The sequence below is a fragment of the Sylvia atricapilla genome, chromosome Z (assembly GCF_009819655.1).
Source record: "Sylvia atricapilla isolate bSylAtr1 chromosome Z, bSylAtr1.pri, whole genome shotgun sequence".
NCBI lineage: Eukaryota > Metazoa > Chordata > Aves > Passeriformes > Sylviidae > Sylvia > Sylvia atricapilla.
Window position 1 is genome coordinate 629,863 of NC_089174.1, and position 17,920 is coordinate 647,782.

Sequence of the window (17,920 nt, forward strand, 5' to 3'; positions counted from 1 at the left end):
GCCTTCACAGGTGTAGGTTCAAGAGGCAAAAAGGCAGGACAAGGTTTAGTAATTACAGAACCATGTTCTGGGTTACTCTGATTTAGCAGATCATGGTGAAGACATGTATAATTGAAAAGTGCCCTTGTGCAGCAGCAGGGTTCCTACACTGCCCAGATTCCCAAGGCACCTGTGCATGGAGAAAGCTTTCATGTCAGGATGCCCTTCAGACATGCACAAGGCTTTACAAAAATAAAGTCTGCTTTTGAATTCTGAAACCATAAAAATACAATTAGCAGAAAAAGAGGGTGTAAGCAAACTTGCTTGGGCATACATGTATTCAACGTGTGCTTTGAGAGCCACAGGAAGCAGTGATGGTGCTGTGCCCAGAGCTCCAGAGCCACGCAGGCTCCATGGCCCTCACCTGCCCTGCACACCTGTGAGGGCCATGGACAGCCACTCTGGCAGCTCAGAGCAGGAACAGCTCCAGCCCTGGGCTCAGCACCCTCAGGGGCACATCCAGCAAGGAGCAGGCAGGGCACAAGGCCACCCTCCCTCTGTGGTGACACAGCTGTCCCTACCTGCACCACAGCCACCCGCCCTCACTGCTCCCACAGCATCCCAGCCTGTGCAGTTACATCAGCTTCCAGTTTTCAGACAGAGGGGAGTGCTCTTCTGTAGAGTCTGACCATAAAAAGATGTATGCTAACAGCAGGGAACAGAACAGTTGCTGAACTATTGATTTTTAATTAATGCTCATTTTGTAATTACTTGTCTTTTTAATTAAATTGCTACGCTGGAATGCTGGAACATCCCTAGAGGTTAGTATGCTGTTCCTCTTCTACCTTGAATGTTTAATTCTTAAAGGTAAGTTGTACATCTTTGGAACACCTGTAGGACTTCAGAGTGTAACCCAGATTTTGGTGGGTATATACCATGGGCAGGAAAATGCAGAGGATCATGACTGGGCCAAGAGCACTCTCAGCTTGGAAGTTTCTTTCTGACACTGCAACAAGAGCTGTTGATCTTCTACCAGAGCCTGAGAACAGACAGAAAATCATGTTTTAACTGACCCTTGTGTGAGTTTATCACTTGACAGAGAAATAACATCTGTGATCACCTACTGAAAGTGTCGTGTTTCGGGGTGGGAATGAAACAGCTTTTATTATATGAGACAACACTATTCCATGGATAGATATTGCCAAAATGCAATTATAGCAGAAACAGACACTAACAGCCCTTTGCTTCACTGTCTCTCTCAGAATATAGTCAGTTTTATCCAGCAGCACCTACTCTTTCCTGATCTCAGCTATGGAGCAGGCTCTCCCACCTGAGCTCACCCCTCCAGAACCTTTCCCTGGTCCCACACAGGGGAAAAACCTGAGAGCTATGCTGTTTCCTTCTGCCACAGGCAAACACAGAGTGGGCCTCACCACCATCCTCAGCTGAGGCTGCAAACAGAACCAAATGATGTCAGGAAAGGAGACACAAGTCTTGCCAGGAGGGAGGAAATACTGAAAAAATGGGTATTTATTGCATTCCTTAGTTATGAAATGGGCAAGGACTTTTAGGAGAAGCAGCATCTTTTAGTGAGTTAAAAATTCTTTTTTTTTTTTCCTGCAAACCACGTCTGGCCTCTTACCCATTGGTGTTACAACAGCATTAATGTTATGCTATGACTGTATTGGAAAACCTACATCAGATAAAGTCATCATAGTGAGGCATTCAAAAACTAGAGGAAAAATAAAACAACTGAAGATTTAAGGAGAAGAGGCAGAAGAGCTTTTTCCTAAATCAAGAATTCCACAAGTTCTCTGCAGCACAACCTCACTTCTCTCTCTTCTGAGCCTTGCACCTTGGTTCTTCCCTCCCCTTCAGCCCAGCCAGACCCTGCTGTAAAGATCATTTTCTCTAATAGAGAGGCTGTCCCGGGAAAGCTCTGCTGCAAAATGTGGGCTTCCCCCTGAGACCTCCCCAGGGATCTCTTTGGAGATCCTTTGCAGCTTCCTCAGTTCTGCTTTGAATCACACCAATTCAAAATTTCTCCTGGTATGAACGGAAAAAAAAAAAAAATAAATCTGCTTGCCTCGTGCCAGTGGGCTCCAAACCCACAAATTCCTGCTTCTCTTCAATAGGGGATTTTGGGTTTCTTCAGAGATTTCTGAACCTCAAGGACCATTTCTGTGCACTTTGCCTCTCCATCCCCAGCCCGTGGGTGAGGCCTGACCATGGGGCTTGGAGTTCTCTGCTCTTCCCCTTCAGCAGCAGCTCAATAACCCATTTCCCCTCCTTGCCTTTCCTGCTGAATAGGCCAAATTCTTCTCCAGTAACTCATTTTTTTTTCCCCTGACTCAGCCTGCTGCAGCATCTGAGCACTCATTTACTATGGAGTTCTTTACTCGTAAGCTTATTATCTTCCATTTATCTGCATTGAGCTGTGCTGCCCTATTACAACCCAGGTACTCCAAATTAATCCCCATCATGCATCAGATTAAATTGTTTCTCGTTATCTGCTTGACTCTCAATTCAGTACCATTTGTAAAACTAAAACCTACTTTTCCATACTATTAATCAAGACTTTTTTTTGTGACAAAAAGCCACTGCATCACAATCTGAATAATCTAAACCATTTCAAGTAATATTTCTACTGCAGCCAAACCTGAACGTTTCCATATTTTTCTTCTCCCTTTCTTTTGAAGCCTCTCTCTGTAATTGGCCATTTGAAGCACAAATTTAATGCACTTAGTGCACATTTCTCTAAGTTGTACCATTTCCTTATAGCTAAAGGTTCTCAGTGATCAATATATTACACGATCAGCATATGAAGCTGTTTCATGATACCTGATAAAACAATTTCCTATTGCCTTTTAAAATGGATTAACAAGGCAATTTCCTTACTGCTTGTTGGTCCACAATCATAGAAAGCATAGCTGTGACCTTGGATAAGACAATTCTCAAGTTATAGGTCAGACAAGAGCCAAGTTTGAGGAGACATCAGGAGAAAGCCTGATGGTACTTCTGCTCTTTGACTCCAGAACTTACAGGAACATTCTCAGAGGATTAATTTTATATTCCTGATTGCCACTCCCTCCACTGTATTTATCTACTCATAAAATGGAGAAGGGGAGAAATAAAAAAAGACACATACTTGAAATTTAATCTACAAAATGGCTTTGCTCCAGAACAGAACAGCCTTGGTTTATTGTGTCTAAGTTATCAAAAGCACTTCAGCCTGCACTGAAGGGCAGGTCAGCACGGGAGGGCTCTCACTGACAGCCCACATTTCCCAGTGCATCACCTCTGCCAGCAGAACTCTGCAGACAAATAAATGGGTCTGAAACCCACTGACAACAACTTTCTGAATTTAGGCTTATTCATTAACTGGAAATAGCTCTCTGCTGGGTCCCAAATGCTTTTTGGAGTGAAGTTCAAACCACACTAGGACTCACGGGAGCTCTCCAAGGGCTGCATTCCTTCCCAGTGAGTGGGGATGTCAGAGATATTCCTGCTCCTGTTCCCCTCTTTCCCACACAAAGCTGGTGCCCACTCTGGCCTTGGACAGATGCTCTACAGCTGCAGCAAACACAGCTGGAACTTCCTTTCTACAAAACTCCACACAAATCAATATTCCATTAACACACCTCGCTATTCTATGTGTATTTTAAGGTAAATACGCTTTTGTTTAAAAATACCAAAACCTACTCTGCCTAGAAAATCCAGGTAAAATGTGGATAAGAGAAAGGAAATTGTAAGGTAAGTGCAGATGATTGCATTAGCCGTTCTTCAGAGAAATTTTGTCTTTTGAGAGAAAAGCAGACCACCAAGCACATGGAATCTCTCGAAGATGAACTGACTTTCAAGGAGACGTATTTGGCTCCTGAGACAGATCTCTTCAGGCTCTGGACAGTACTCTGAGGCCCACACTGTGACAGGATGGTTCTGTGCAGGGCAGGGAGCTGGGCTCAGTGTGGGTCCCTTCCAGGAGTCAAACAAGGCTGAGCTCATTCCTTGGTCTGCTGGAGATGCTGCGGCCTCCACTGATCTAATGTCACTTCTGTCCCCGGATAACAGCACACTTGCAACTCAGAAAAACCTCATCCCCTCAGGCTTGAAATCCACACAGCAAACCCCTGAGCCTGCTGCACTGCTCTCCTGCACAGAATGGTGCCCAATGCTCACACAGCTCATGCACAGAAAGCTTTTCTCCTTGTGGAATTCCTGCCTCCCACTGCCCAACAGGAGACATGAACTTACAGCACTTCCTACCAAGCTGACACTACTCAGCTCTTTTCACACCTAGTCACAACACCTCTGCATTAATTGTGCTAATCAAGCGATTTTGCCATGAAGAACAGTTTGATTCACTGTGCAGAGTATCTAATCTGGTCTCTGCATTGGTATTTCCCTTCATTCACTATGAGAAAGGACATACTCCAAGCTTTCCCATTATTTCACACTAATAGGCTTAATGATAGTGTGGGGGCTATAATCTTAAGATTGTCTCAAGCCATTTTATATTTTTGTTATTGTTAAGAGAGCACAAAACTCCAATACACCTGACTTTCATTTGCCCTTTGTGCAGAGGGAACTAAAAGGGGATGTAACATTCTTAAAAGAATAACTTAAGGTCACAGCCAAGGCTTCTTCTAACCCTCAAAATGTATGAATGACCTAACACAAGTAAGAACTCATGTATTCCTTAAGGAAACCACATCTTGAAGTGGAAATACCTCATCCTGGGACAACAGCAGTGAGTGCTGCAGGGCAGCTCACCCAGTCAATAAACTGCAAATCTTTTAAAGATTTAAACTATGCCAGTGAGATCAGCAAGCTCCTCTGGCTGTGGGGTTGACATTTTCTACTGCTTCTTTAGGCTCATTAATCTTTCAACTTCCAGTCCACAAACTCAGCAACCAAGAAGGAAACAAGATGACTCTAAACTACAGGAATTCCACTGACTTTTGAATTTTAATACACACTTTAATGTCCTAGCTATTTCTCTGCTTACAGTTTGTTCTGTTTCTCACTGGTGCCCTTTTCTCTGTCAGAGTAAACACTCTACAGGTGTGATCAGAAGAGACTTCAGACAATATCCTTCCCTGAAGGTGTTTATTTGCCACAGAACTTGAGCTTCCTGATTGGAAATACAGAGGGAAATAGAAAATATGGCCACCCTCTATTTTCACCTGGGGTGTGATTGTTACCAGTGAAATAAATGAAGGGATTTTAACTGTTTTTTGTGATTTTTGCTCTTCAGTTGGAAGATTTTTTTTTTTCAAGAAATTGAATTTTTCTCTAGCAGAAATAATTTTTAGTCCAAAGAAAGATACGTCTTTGGGTTGAGGACAATGAAAAGAGTAAAAATCTGCATTTACTATTATCATAATAAATAGCTTTTAAAAAATAGCACAGATGAAGTCCTCCACTTCAAACAGGGCAATGCCAATGTGAGGAAGGGGCATCATACAAAAAATAACAAGTCTTGTTATTACAAGATGGAGAAATCAAATCTCCACTCTCTCACATTCTTAACACTGTTGCCACTAGATTTTTAGAGACCATAAATAAGCCCAAACTATTTGTAAATTTGTTCTGCAAATCAAAGGCAAGAAGTGATCTGTTTTGATCGTTCCCTGGAGTCCCATCCTAAATCAAAGTACTACAACTTAATCTTTTAACAAGTTTCCTTTCTAATGAACCTGCAGCCTTACAAGTCTCTTGGGATATCTGATGTGTGAGTTTAGGTTTGCATGTTTTTCCTTATAAACCTTGACTTACAGATTATTAAAAAAAAAAAAAAAAAATCCGAGGATTTGTGCCCTCAAAAGTAAGTGTTCATCAGCTCCAGGAGACTGGAAAAGTGGCAGTGCTTCACTGGGTTTTTCTCCCCCTTGCTGCCCCTGCCTCCAAGCCAGAATGTTTTCTCCAGAGCTGAACAGAAATGGACTTTAGAGCAACAAGAACCTGAGCTCAGACATTGACCCAGAGGGGGAGAGAAGGACTGGTGAAGCAGAGGGCACAGAGATTGCTAGAAATAAAACACGGAATGAAGGTCCAGAGCTTGGCACCTGAATAAGAAACAGCTCCTGCAGGAGAGGAGAGATAAAGAGAGAACTGCTCTGCGCCACCAGCTGAAGCCACTGGTGCCTTTCAGAGGGATGTGATGAAATCTCTGGGGATGTATCACAGAACTCAGAGGGCAAACTGGCCTGCAGCCCAATACCTCTCAGTGCCCACATCTCAGGAGGAGTGGATTCCAATAAATAAAAGTCTGGCCAAGGACTTAAAAAGAAAAATGTCGGCAAGTGTCCATCTCAACATCATCCTGCTGGAAACATGCTGACTTTAAAAGCTGGCAGTGAAACTACTGAAAAAAACCCCAACTCCAAACCACACCACTAAAAAACCTGGCTGGAGTGTTGGGTTTGGGTTTTTTTTTTACAATGTCCTTTTGAGACATTAGTTTTTAAAAGGCACCTTCTGAATTCTGTTGAGACAGTACAAATTCTGCTACAGGAGAGATTAAATCAATAACAAACTGTCACAGTGCTGCCCTGTGATTTTCCTCAGTCTCCTGGATGAACAATTACACTCATATTTTCATTTGCATGTGCAAATCAAAGAATCTGCCATAAATAGACCTGATCAGACATCAATTGGCAGCATTCAACAGAAGTCGATGTACTTCATTAAAAATACATAAGGATATGAAAAATCTAATTGTGTGACTGGAATGCACTGTGTAGAGCATTACATAATGTCATGCATGTAAGGGTATGTCCAGAGCAGTGAACGTGGGGTTAGAGAGGCAGCTCTGTGCTTTGTAAGCAGCTGGGTGCTCAGCTCAGGGGCTCTGATCCTCACAGGGTGAGGCAGAACCACTCACAGAGAACACACCACATTCCTCGGGCACTGCTGGCATGACAGAGGGGATGCGACTCAAAGTTCAGCTGAGCAACTTGCCTTTTTCCCTCTGGAGACCTCTTGTCCTCTCAGGTAACTTCTCCCACTGTGAGGTGTCCATCCAGGCTTCCAGCTGCTGTCTAACACAGTGTCCTTCTAACCACTGGAGCTCAGGGATCTCTACTCCAGTTTTGGATCCCACCTGCAGCCAACAAGTTCATCCAAAAGCAGGTGCTCACCTGTCCACACCACCACCTTCTCCAGCACTCTCCTTGCAGACTTTCTTCCCCATCACCAGACTCACCTTTTCCCTCCAGAACCTCTCCTTCTCAGTACCACAACGCTTCAGAGTCCACAGACTGCCCTCTCCTCCTGGGTGTTCTTCACGTGCATTCTCCTGTCACTTTCTGTCACTCTATTCAACTCACCTTCCCTCCTGATGATCACACTTTTATCACACTGACTCTACATTTCACTGCACGTATCATGAAATTCACTACATCAAGTTCTTCTCAGTTAAAACAGTAGTTTCCTAAACATGCTCCTCTGTTATTAGTACAAAGACCAGCAAAATTCCTCACTATTTTTACATTTATCTAATTTAACATCAAAGTGATTAAAGACACCACTTACTTGCATTTGGCAGCTCAAGTCTCATTCAAATTTTTGCTTACTACTGGTTTTACGGGATATTTAATCCAAATTTATCATAAAAAGCCCAGCTCCATGAACTGTACTGGATTAATGCTGACAGCTCACCATTAGAAAGGAAGATCTTATGTGAAGCTTAAACATTTTCTACTAACACCACCTGAGAAACACTTGCAATATTTGAGGTCAGTTTTGCCACTTCTCTGGAATGAGAAAATTATTACACTTACCAGAGATATGAGCAACTAGAAAGAAAAATTTGGTCCTTAATTACTGATTCTACCAAGCTGGAGCTGTAGAGGAAGAGAAACAGGGGCAGGCACCAATTAAGCAAAGGTGCACAATTGAAATTCACTCTGCGTTTTTAACAACTCCTGCAATTAAGTGTTAATTCGATGTCACCTGTTGCAGAAATGAAAAACCCTGGGACTGCTCAGAGGAAAGGCACGTTTAGAGAGCAGACTGACAGTCACCACAAAGGTGGTTTATGCTGCTGAAGTCTTTCCCAAAAGGCAGAGGAGTGAGCCCCAGGTGCAGGCTGAGATTCCTGCCCTGCAGAGGGTCCCCGTGGCTGCTCTGTGCAGCCCCTCCTGTCCCTGCAGCACTGCAGGAGAGCTGGGAAAGGCCAAAGCAGTGATGGCCATGAGGACAGGCAGAGGACCCTTCTTCCCGAGGCCACCAGCCCACAGTGGTGGCACTGGAGCCCGGCATGGGCTGGGAAGTTTGGTGACAGTGGATGAGCCATCCTCCGTGGCTGGTGAAGTCCCAGGCTGCTGTATGGGTACAGACACTTTCCCCTCTCTGCAGAAACCCCTCAGTGTCACCCTTTAACCATGGCAGGCTCCAAGCTTCTCAGAAAGGTTTCAGGGAACACAGCTGAGGAATGAAGGGCACCTCTTCCATAAGAGCTGAGCACAAAAACCTGAGACAAGGGTACGGTAACATGAAGAAAAACCAAGGATTTACCTGTTATTTGAAAAACCTCCATCAGAGAAGTGAAGGCCAAGCCATCTTGGGCCACTTCCTTTTTCTTCTGTGTGGGACTCAGGACGATCAGGATGATCGGATATTTGTAAAACATTATCCTGAGTCACCACTCCACACTGGTGTTCTGACGTCTCTATGCCACAGGCCACACAAAACAAATTAAAACCTGACTTAATGATGCTGGCACAGACTTGAAGAGTGGTCACTTATTCTGTAGTGGTTCTTATTCTGTAGTGAGAGAGCTGAATTTGACCTGATAGAGGAGAACAGTAATAACTAAGACAGCTGCACCAATAACCTTTCCAGAAGGGACTGTTGTGTAATGTGGAAATGTCAGGCGTGAAAGACAGCTAGTAACAGAAGACCTCTTGTGCAGTAAATTGTGTATGTTCTAAACTTTTTCCTTCCTCAATCAACATGCAGGAATTAGCACACTTGAAAAATGTGGCAGACAGCTTCAGATCAGGAATATCCAAGATGCCTGGAAAGGATTTTTCCTTGTTTCCTTGTTTTCCTTCTAGGAGTTCAACACTGTGTCACTGAAGAGGAAGGAGAGCCGTGTGCTGGGTACACTCTGCAGTTCAGAACCTCTGCAGGCTTATGAGCCTTGTAATCTCCATAATCTTTGTAATCTGTCTTTCAGAGAAAAAAGATCGACCTGTGTGTTTTCAAACAGAAAGACTGAAATACCAGGAACAATACCCAGCAAACACCTGTTAATCCTTCCTGAGCATCACTGCTTGGCAGCACACCTTTCTGGCCTGGACAACAAGGGCTGCCTGAAAAGAAGACATGCAAATATTCTGCGCTGTCCTACAAAAGTTGGAGCTTTTGAAGCATATAAGCAAGATCAAAGAAGTTGTATACAGCAGGAAAATTCTGTAGATAGATACCAGTGGGCAAAAAAACTGAATATGAAACAGTCTGAGCAATGACTTTTCCCCAAACACTCAGATACTACTGAAAAAGCATTCAATAACTTTACGTAAGTGTTCCATGAAAATCCTGGCCTTTTGCAATCTTGGTGCTCACTGAGGTCTGAGTAAAGCTTCTTCAGTTTCTTTAGCTTTCAGGTCAGAACATTTGAAAGAGAACAAGCAGAGACAAATGTACTACCACACGAAGGGAACCACTTATGCAATCAGAAAGTAACGGTAATAATACACATTACTGCACACCACAGACCTCAAGGAAAATGCACTGTGAAAATCCTTCAGCTTTGTTCAGAAAGCATCCCCAGCCCTGACAGAGCAGGACCCAGAGCAAGGAGAGTGAGGGAAAAACCTTGAGGGAGCTCGGGGGAGAGCAGACTGAGCCCCAAGTCAGACTGAGCTCCTCTCCTTTTCCAGAGAATCCAGGACAGGAGGAGCCTGCTGGACTCTGATGAACTTTGCTGTTTATTTTTGTGCCCTCAGAGGCAGCAGCTGCTGAAGGCCAAGACTGCAGATGGGATGAAGAGCAGAAACCCCTGAGTGAGGTGTGGGCTGAGCTAAGCCTGGAACTGGAAACCATGGACAATTACCTGTCTGAGCTAATCACCCCTGAGGTGAGCAATTCCCGCACACAGGTGTGGCACAGGGGATCTCTGCTGCTCCACAACACTGCATGTCCTGCCTTGGTCCTCCTGTACCTGACTGCCCTGGGCAAGGGAACAGCTCTCCAGTGGCAGCTGGGAAGTTTAAATCCTCCTCGTTTACAGGCTAAACTGGAACATCATGCAAGGTCTGTCATGATCCCAACCCAAAGACAGCCCATGTTTGAACACTGCAGACATTAGCACTGATAAAGAAAGGTTTGTGCAATAATTATGATGGGCCGTGTAGCTAAGCAAGGTACAAAGAAAAACCTTCATTATTAATAAAGAACTACATCTCCTTATTTAAAATGGGGACAGACTGAAGAACGAAGTCTGATGCTTTCTCAGGAGAGTCATGGGATGGAAAAGGAGCAAGACAAAGGCCTTCTCCCATACAAGGAACACTCTTTGAAGATCTCAGAGTCCTTTAAAGATGAGATGAGAAAAGAATATCAGGGTGACTCATTTGGTCTAAATGTCCTACTTCAGCTATGCTAAGTGCCAGATACTGTCTCCACAGTGAATATTTACTTTGAGATTAGAACAAAACAGCAAAAGGCACAGATAAAAGATTTCTCTCAAAGGGTACACAGGTAAGGTAAGAGATAGCATTTCTTTTTGGGTTGCCATGACCTGTTCAGGGCTAAGGCCAGGTCCAGTTTGAGAGTTAAAAGTCATCAGCCTGAAATGGAAGTTCTACAACTGCTCCTAATGCCACTACTTACTCAGACTTCTCTGATGCTGCAGAGTACAGATTTGGCTAACAACTGCACTACTCACATTTACATCTGCACCTTTGGATTTTACCACCAGGAAAACCCAGTTCAAAAAACCACTCCATTGTAACCCAGCTTTACTGTTGGCACTTTATCTTCATTTCCTCCAGCCACATTACTCCTAGATCTGAGTCTGACAAACAGACAAGGTCTGCTGTTTCTTGGGCTGAGATGTTTTGTGCACACACAGGGGAGAAGATCCCCCCAGACCTTCCAGAGATAATAAAGTACCTAGTGCTCAGGTGATCCAGTAGGCAGTGTAACTGCTACTCACCCTCAGGAGAAGACCAAGTGATGATGATGATGATGATCCTCCCCTCTTTATAACAGGAAATATTAAATTTCTCTGCTGCTCAGCACTCCTATGATGACTTGCATGTTCAATCATGAATCACTGTGACAATAAAGACCACATTAACTGCTGAGGGAGTAACAAAAGAAGAAATCAAACTAAACTAAACTGAGGGGGTTCTGATTTCATTTGAAGACAAGTAAATATTGAGTAAGTCTTGGATTTTGGTGGAATTACTCCGGATTTGCACTGTCTGAGCCTGAACCCGAGCCAGGCCCAGCCTGTGTTCAAGTAAGCTCATTAAATAGCTCCCAACCCTTGTGACTCTGCTGGGAGCACTCGTGTTTAAAGGTAATCTCGTGCTTAAAGGCTTTGGAGGATCAGGGCAGGAGGGCTCAGCCACATCCAGGACTGTTCTGCTGGGTGTCCTGAGCTTCTGGGGCAGAGGTGCAGTGCCACCACTGCCTCCCAGCCCCCTGGAACAGGAGGTTATCAGCCGATCACTCGAGTCAAAGACACATTCTCTCTGGGGCAAAAAGCCATTCCATGGGTGGCAGCTGCAGACCTTTGCCTTTTGGCCCCTGTCCCTCCCTTCAAATCATCCTTCCCTGCAGATATGGGCCCACAGCTGCAGCAACTCCACGTGGACCCAGACAGGCAGGATGCAAGGGTTTGCTTTCATTTGGTGCTGGAGAAGGCTTAGGCATTGCTCAGTGCCAGAACCTGGGAATAAGGCGAGGTGAAAGCTCCACATTCCCCACAGGAGGGCCTGAGAGGTGCAGGAAAAAGCATAACGAAGGAGAAGAATTTGCTGAGGGAAAGGGCAGTGAGGAGGGCACAGAGGGCTGCAGGGGCCAGCATCACCCAGCAGCAGCCTGCCTGCCTTCCCTGGGATGAGCAGCTCCAGGACAGACAGCCCAGCCGCAGCAGGAAAGGGTTAAACGGGACACTGCACTGAAATGAGAAGATGTCAGGGAAAACACCTATGAAACGTGTCCAGTCTGGTGTCACAGGGCCACCCCCGTGTGAGGCTTCAGCATGTCAGTGGGCACAGGGACCAGGGGCTCAGCCTGGGCTCAGGGAGGGACAGCACACAGCTGTGACTCCCCACGGGTGTCCCACTGCTCCCACTGCCCTGCACGTTGTGCTGCTCCTCACGCCTCATCCTCATTATTCCTCACTGGAACACGAAGTCATTTTTAGTTCCGAACAATACGGAAAGTTTAAAAACCTCTCACAATTCTCTGATTTCAAACACAGCTCTCCTCCCCCTTCTTCTTTCCTCTTCTCCTCTAAAATGCAGAAACACACATGCATTAGCATAATTAAAGGATCGAGCAGGGCTAATAGGACTGATTTAGTCTAGAAGAAAAGGATATAATTAGAGTGCCAAGTAGCAGTGTTATCAGTGGTGACACGATGCTCGGAGCACCGAAGGGACATTCTGTATCACAAGAGAAAGGCTCCACACTTCTGCTGGTGACAAAAGTGCCAATGCACACGGAGCAGGTGGAAGAGGAGCCTCCACACAATGTGCTGAAACATCCCAGCTTTGCCTCAGCCCCAGGACTGGCTCTGCCCCCCACTACACTGCTAGGGATGAAGAGAACAAGCCATTGTCAAGGGCAACCACAAAGCTGCTTGTTTCACATTAGCATCCTTAACATTTTCTATCTAATCAAATTTCCTGTTGGTTGAGGAAAGCTGCCCTTCCTCATTACCAGCTGCTATCCCAGATTTCCCTCTCCCCATCCCCAATACGTATTTTGCCATGCTTGTCTGCTTTTCTGTGTAAAAAGGTTATGTATGCCTGGAGGGAGACTAAATGTTACAAAAAAAAAAAAAAAAAAAAAAAAAAAAAAAAAAAAAAAATTGAAAAAGGCAAAAAAACCCCCAATCCCATATGAAAACAGAACTATGGGCAAGTGTCCAAGACTCTTGACTGTGTGACTGTGACTAACCAATGGGTGTTTTTTAAAAACATTTCTCTCATTTTATTCCCTTCCGTGGATGTAATAATACAACTCAAATTAGTTTTCCAGGAGCTGACTCCTTTTTATGTAACCATGTTTTATAGAGATAGCAGCAGCAGCTTATGTTTAAACTATTTAAGAGAACAAATAGCTGCAAAATGTACTTCAGATGGCCCTTCTCCTGTTAGCAGTGTATTCCTGGCTTGAGGGAAGCTACAAAAACACTCTGTATTTTGCTGCTGCGTGGATGCAATTGTAAATAATGCCCAATGCCCACAGGACCAGCATCCAGGTAAGGCTGTCAGCTCTGCTTGTTTTACTGCCTTTGAGAGACCCATGACATTGTCAACTCTGGGATGACTTTGACAAAACAAAGCTGGAGAGATGCAGAACAAAGCATCAGCGCAGCTTTCACCACAGCCCCAAGCTCCCCAGAGCATCAGGGAGGGCAGCAGCCCACCTGAGGCTGGCTCAGGGCACGGGGCTCAGCTGGGAATTCCCACATCTGGGGAGCTGTAATGTGGCTGTGACTTCCCATTGTTCTCCTTCCTCCTGCTCCCACCACTCGCTGCAGCTCCTGGGACAGGCACCTCCTGTGTCCTCCAGGCTGCTCCCAAAGGAACTGCCCTGGGCTTGTTCTCCTCAGCTGCATTTGAGACGGGGGTGTGTTGTGAATAAAGATGGTGCTGCAAGCAGGCAAGGTGTGGGGAAAAGAACAAGAAACCAAGGCAGGTTAATTTAGGAATCATGGATCTCATTTTCTCATTCCCACTTTTGCTCTTAGAAGTAGGCCCAAGATAAGAGAAATGATGGACCACCAGGCTCAGACACCAGTGTGGATGAGGCATTTAAGCCTCTCAGCAAACAGCAGAACATCCCCCAAACACCTCCACAAAAAGTCTAGAAGATCTTTCTTTTTTTTTTACCTGGTGTCATCCTACATGCCTAGGGAGTCCAAACCCTGAAGTGATAAATGAGGCTCCCCAAGCACTACCCCTGCAGGAAAGTGGTTAAAAGGTGCAGGGAAATCCATCATCTGAACAAAAGAGCTGCAAAGTTAGAAACATGCAGCTCCGTGTTCCCATGCCATTATTCAGCAGATTAAAAAGGTGCATTTTTACACTCTCTGCAGTCTTCCAAGTCTACAATTTTCCACAGAACTTCCATAATGACATTTTACTTGGAGAACTTTGCTAACAGCTTCCTAGTTGTCATACTTCCCAGTACCTTCAAAAATGTGTAACTGATGTCACAGTAACAAATTTAAACATTCTTTTTCCTTTATCCTTACTGCACAACCGAGCTGTTAACTGCTGGGCTCACACTGGAATGGATTTCTGCTAGGATTTGTTTCAGCCACTCCATTAACTTCGACGGACTGCGGCAGGGTTTGCATGGAAAGCACAGTGCAGATCACCTCACAACCAAAATTTTTCATGCTTCATGCCAACAAACCACTGAGGATGACACACATCAGTCTTTCACTGGGTCTAACACCACTGCCAAGCAATTCACAGACTCTGAAGAACAAGATAAATGCAGCCCAGGCAATCCGAGCTACAACAGAGGCTAAAGGGATTCCTGATCAGATCTTCTCCCTCCCGTGATAGAGACAGTATCTTCCAGAGAGACACACACAGAAATCACAGAACAATAAGATTAATTCCTCTGAATTCCATCCCCTCAGGTGGTGGCAGGACAAGCCAGTTGGCCATGGCTTCTTGTGCCTGTCTACGAGTGCAACATTCCTGGGGGAGAGCAGGAGGGACAAACACGGGAAGAGACACTCATCCCTGTGCACAGCAACAAAAGATGGCAAGCCTTCCTCTCAGAACCAAACATTTTCCCTGAGAATGAATGCCATGTGGCACGGAGGAAGGAGTAACACAGCTGCTGCTGCAGACAGACACTGCAGATTTACGCAGAACATAAGGGCAGCAACTCTTGGCTTCCAGCAGCCCCATGGCCACGCTGATGCCCAAAGCCTTTCCCAGCAGATCCCAAATCCCCCAGCCACGTTCCCCAGAGACTCTGGAGAGGAAAGGCCCAGCATTGCTCTGCTTTCCTTTTTCCTTTCCCCCTGGACAGGCCACTGGGGTGTCACCTGGTCATTTATTCACTGAAATGTCAGCCAGCTAGGAGCCAGTCTTCTGCAGGAGTCCAGTTCCCGGTAGGTTCCACTGAAGTAACACAGGCTTCTGCTGGAGTTTCACACCAGCACGTAGAGAATTCACAACACAGCACATCAGTCAGGGATGCCAGGTGTGGGGCCCACCTTTCATAAGCCTCATGGCTGTGGAATCTTCCTGCTCCTCAAATATCATGTGCCGGGCACCTGTAGAGCTCAGCTGCCATCATCTTCCTAGAGGAGCTTGACAGGAACAGTTCTGGGCTCAGAATTCACTCAGAAATGGAGAAAATAGATTTCTAGAGAATAGTACCATCTTGTTCTGGTAGAAACAGCAGCATTTTTTTGTAGAAAACAGTAACATCTGTATTGTCTCACCCTTCACAGGAACAACACAAACCCTGAGAGGTGACAAGAAATCCACGATGTCTGCTAAGCCAGAGGAGTGCTACAGGATTCACCTGTCCTTCGTGTGTACTGGGTCAGGAAACCACAGCTTCTGGCAAGTCAGCCCCAGAACTGAGGGGACAACTGGACTTTCTTCAAACCCCAGTTTTAACATTCACTTACATCATCACTGAAACCAGAAACCTCTCCCCAGACCTTAAATGTGCAGAATGTGCATCAGAGTTTGTATTTCTGGTGAGATGATAAATGTTATTTCAATAAAATACTTTTATTTTTAAAGACACAAAGCTCCTAGAGGTGGTAAAAGAACATTCATGCAAAATTCGGGGTATGTAACAGAAGAAAGCAATTGATTGAAACATTTTGGGTGAAGAGTGACAGCTCATCAACTGATGCTCATCATTACAGAGGGAATAATTCAAGTGATTTGTAATAAGAACTCCAACCTGCTTCGCTCTGCCATTCCTGCAGACTCGATTGTGGCAAAATCCAGCCCTGAATATTTCATCTTAAAACACTTCTACCAGCAGCAGCATTATTTGTCTTGGCAGATACTGGAGCTTATGCAAAAAGTAGAAGGCTTACCATGTGGAATATGAAGCAGTAATGCAAAACACATAAGGAACAATAGGAGAAAGTATTAAGAAATAAAATTTAAAAAAAATCTTATGTACACTAGACGAACGAGATATACCTCATTGGCAATTTCATATCAGTAAACACAGCATGAGGAGAGACCATACCTTTGCTTTATCTGAAAAGGAAAACAATCTACCCGGGTTTTTTTGTTTTTTTTTTTTTATCTGCTCTGCATGCATTTCATTTCCCAAAATGCAACCAGGCGTGCATTACATACAAAGTTCATCCTGCTCCACCCAAGAACAGCTGCCATGAGCATTCTCTAGCACTATGCAGAAGCCTTATGGAGTGCAAGAGCTGGGGACAAGCCGGATCTGAGTCTGAGTGCCAGACCTGGAGCGGGGCGCAGCTTCAGGAACGTTACTGCAAAGACCCGGCTGGGAATTGATGCCGTCTGAGTAGCAAGCAGCTTTTGGCAGCCAAAAAAAAGGGCAGTGTGTAATGATGAGAGCTGAAACAAACAAACTTTATTGGAGGAAAAGCAGCGTCAGTTCTGTCCCGGAGTGACCCCGTGAGTGGCTCAGGTCACAGTGCCCTGTGGGAGCACCAGGCACTGACAGGCAAGCAAAGGGACAGAGTGCATCGCTCCCGCACCCACACAGGCTGGGGACACACAGCACACCCGGGGACACACACGGAGAAAGGAATAAAACAAACAGAACATGGATCCATAGTGCCACAAACCTTCCGGCTCTGTGTTCTCTTTGAGGTGCACTTGCTTCAGTGGGCAGCAGAAGATTTCGTGACACTTAGCACGAAAAGGGGACTCTTTTTTCTTTAATTCCGCAGATTGGATGGAATCTTGCCGTAACATAATGTACTCCTGTGTGCCAGGGGGAGCGTCATCCATAACTGTGGTCACCACATAACAAAATGAACTCAAGTTAGAGCTCGAGGAAAGCAATCCCGAGAATAAAATCAACTAATAACGTCAGGGAGGGGGGAACACAGGAGGGGAAGAAAGGTGCATAGGAAGGAAAATATACTTTAAAGTGCAACGTATCTTAGTCACGGTGATAGAAGGGTGGGTAAAAAAAACATTTACTTTTATAAACAATGCTTCTCATAAACCTCAACACTTCATCCCGTTTCATGCAGCTTTGATAAACAGCAGAATAACACCCCGCCCTGAAAAACAACACAGTTCCCTCCTTTAGTTGCTTTATTCTCCCCTCGCCTATCTATTCCGCATGCAGATTGGGAGGAAAGCAAACCAAACACGCTTTTATGGCCTGGCCACAGGCAATGTCTGCACTGAGAGCAGTGAGCAATCACTCCACAGCTGCAGGTAGTGCCACACCAGGTCTCTGCTCCCCAAAGCACACGGAGAACGTGCCTTTATCAGCATGTAGAATTCCCCCCCATTCCCCAGAGCAAGGATAATCCAGTGACACTGAACTCCATCATCGTTTTCAACAGATAGAAGAGTGGATGTACAAAGAAAAAAAGCACATTAATCCTTCCGATGGTTTTCTTGTAAAACAGCAAGTAATTTTTAAAGTTGATCTTATAAATCAATACTGCCATTAATGACATAAAGGATATGCAGTCTGAAATGCTTCTGAATGGGGTCAGACTATTAAATGACAAAAAGATAAAATATATAGC

General features: G+C 45.0%; 1 protein-coding gene across 2 annotated transcripts in view; it reads right to left on the minus strand.

Moving 5' to 3' along the window:
• The window catches only part of FGF13 (fibroblast growth factor 13), a 201,259-nt gene that overhangs the window by 78,486 nt on the left and 104,853 nt on the right, over positions 1 to 17,920 (minus strand). For both annotated transcript variants that reach the window (XM_066339442.1, XM_066339443.1), the window contains exon 2: positions 16,997 to 17,164. In XM_066339442.1, coding sequence (XP_066195539.1) covers positions 16,997 to 17,164 — 168 coding nt within the window. The remainder of the gene's footprint in view (positions 1 to 16,996; positions 17,165 to 17,920) is intronic.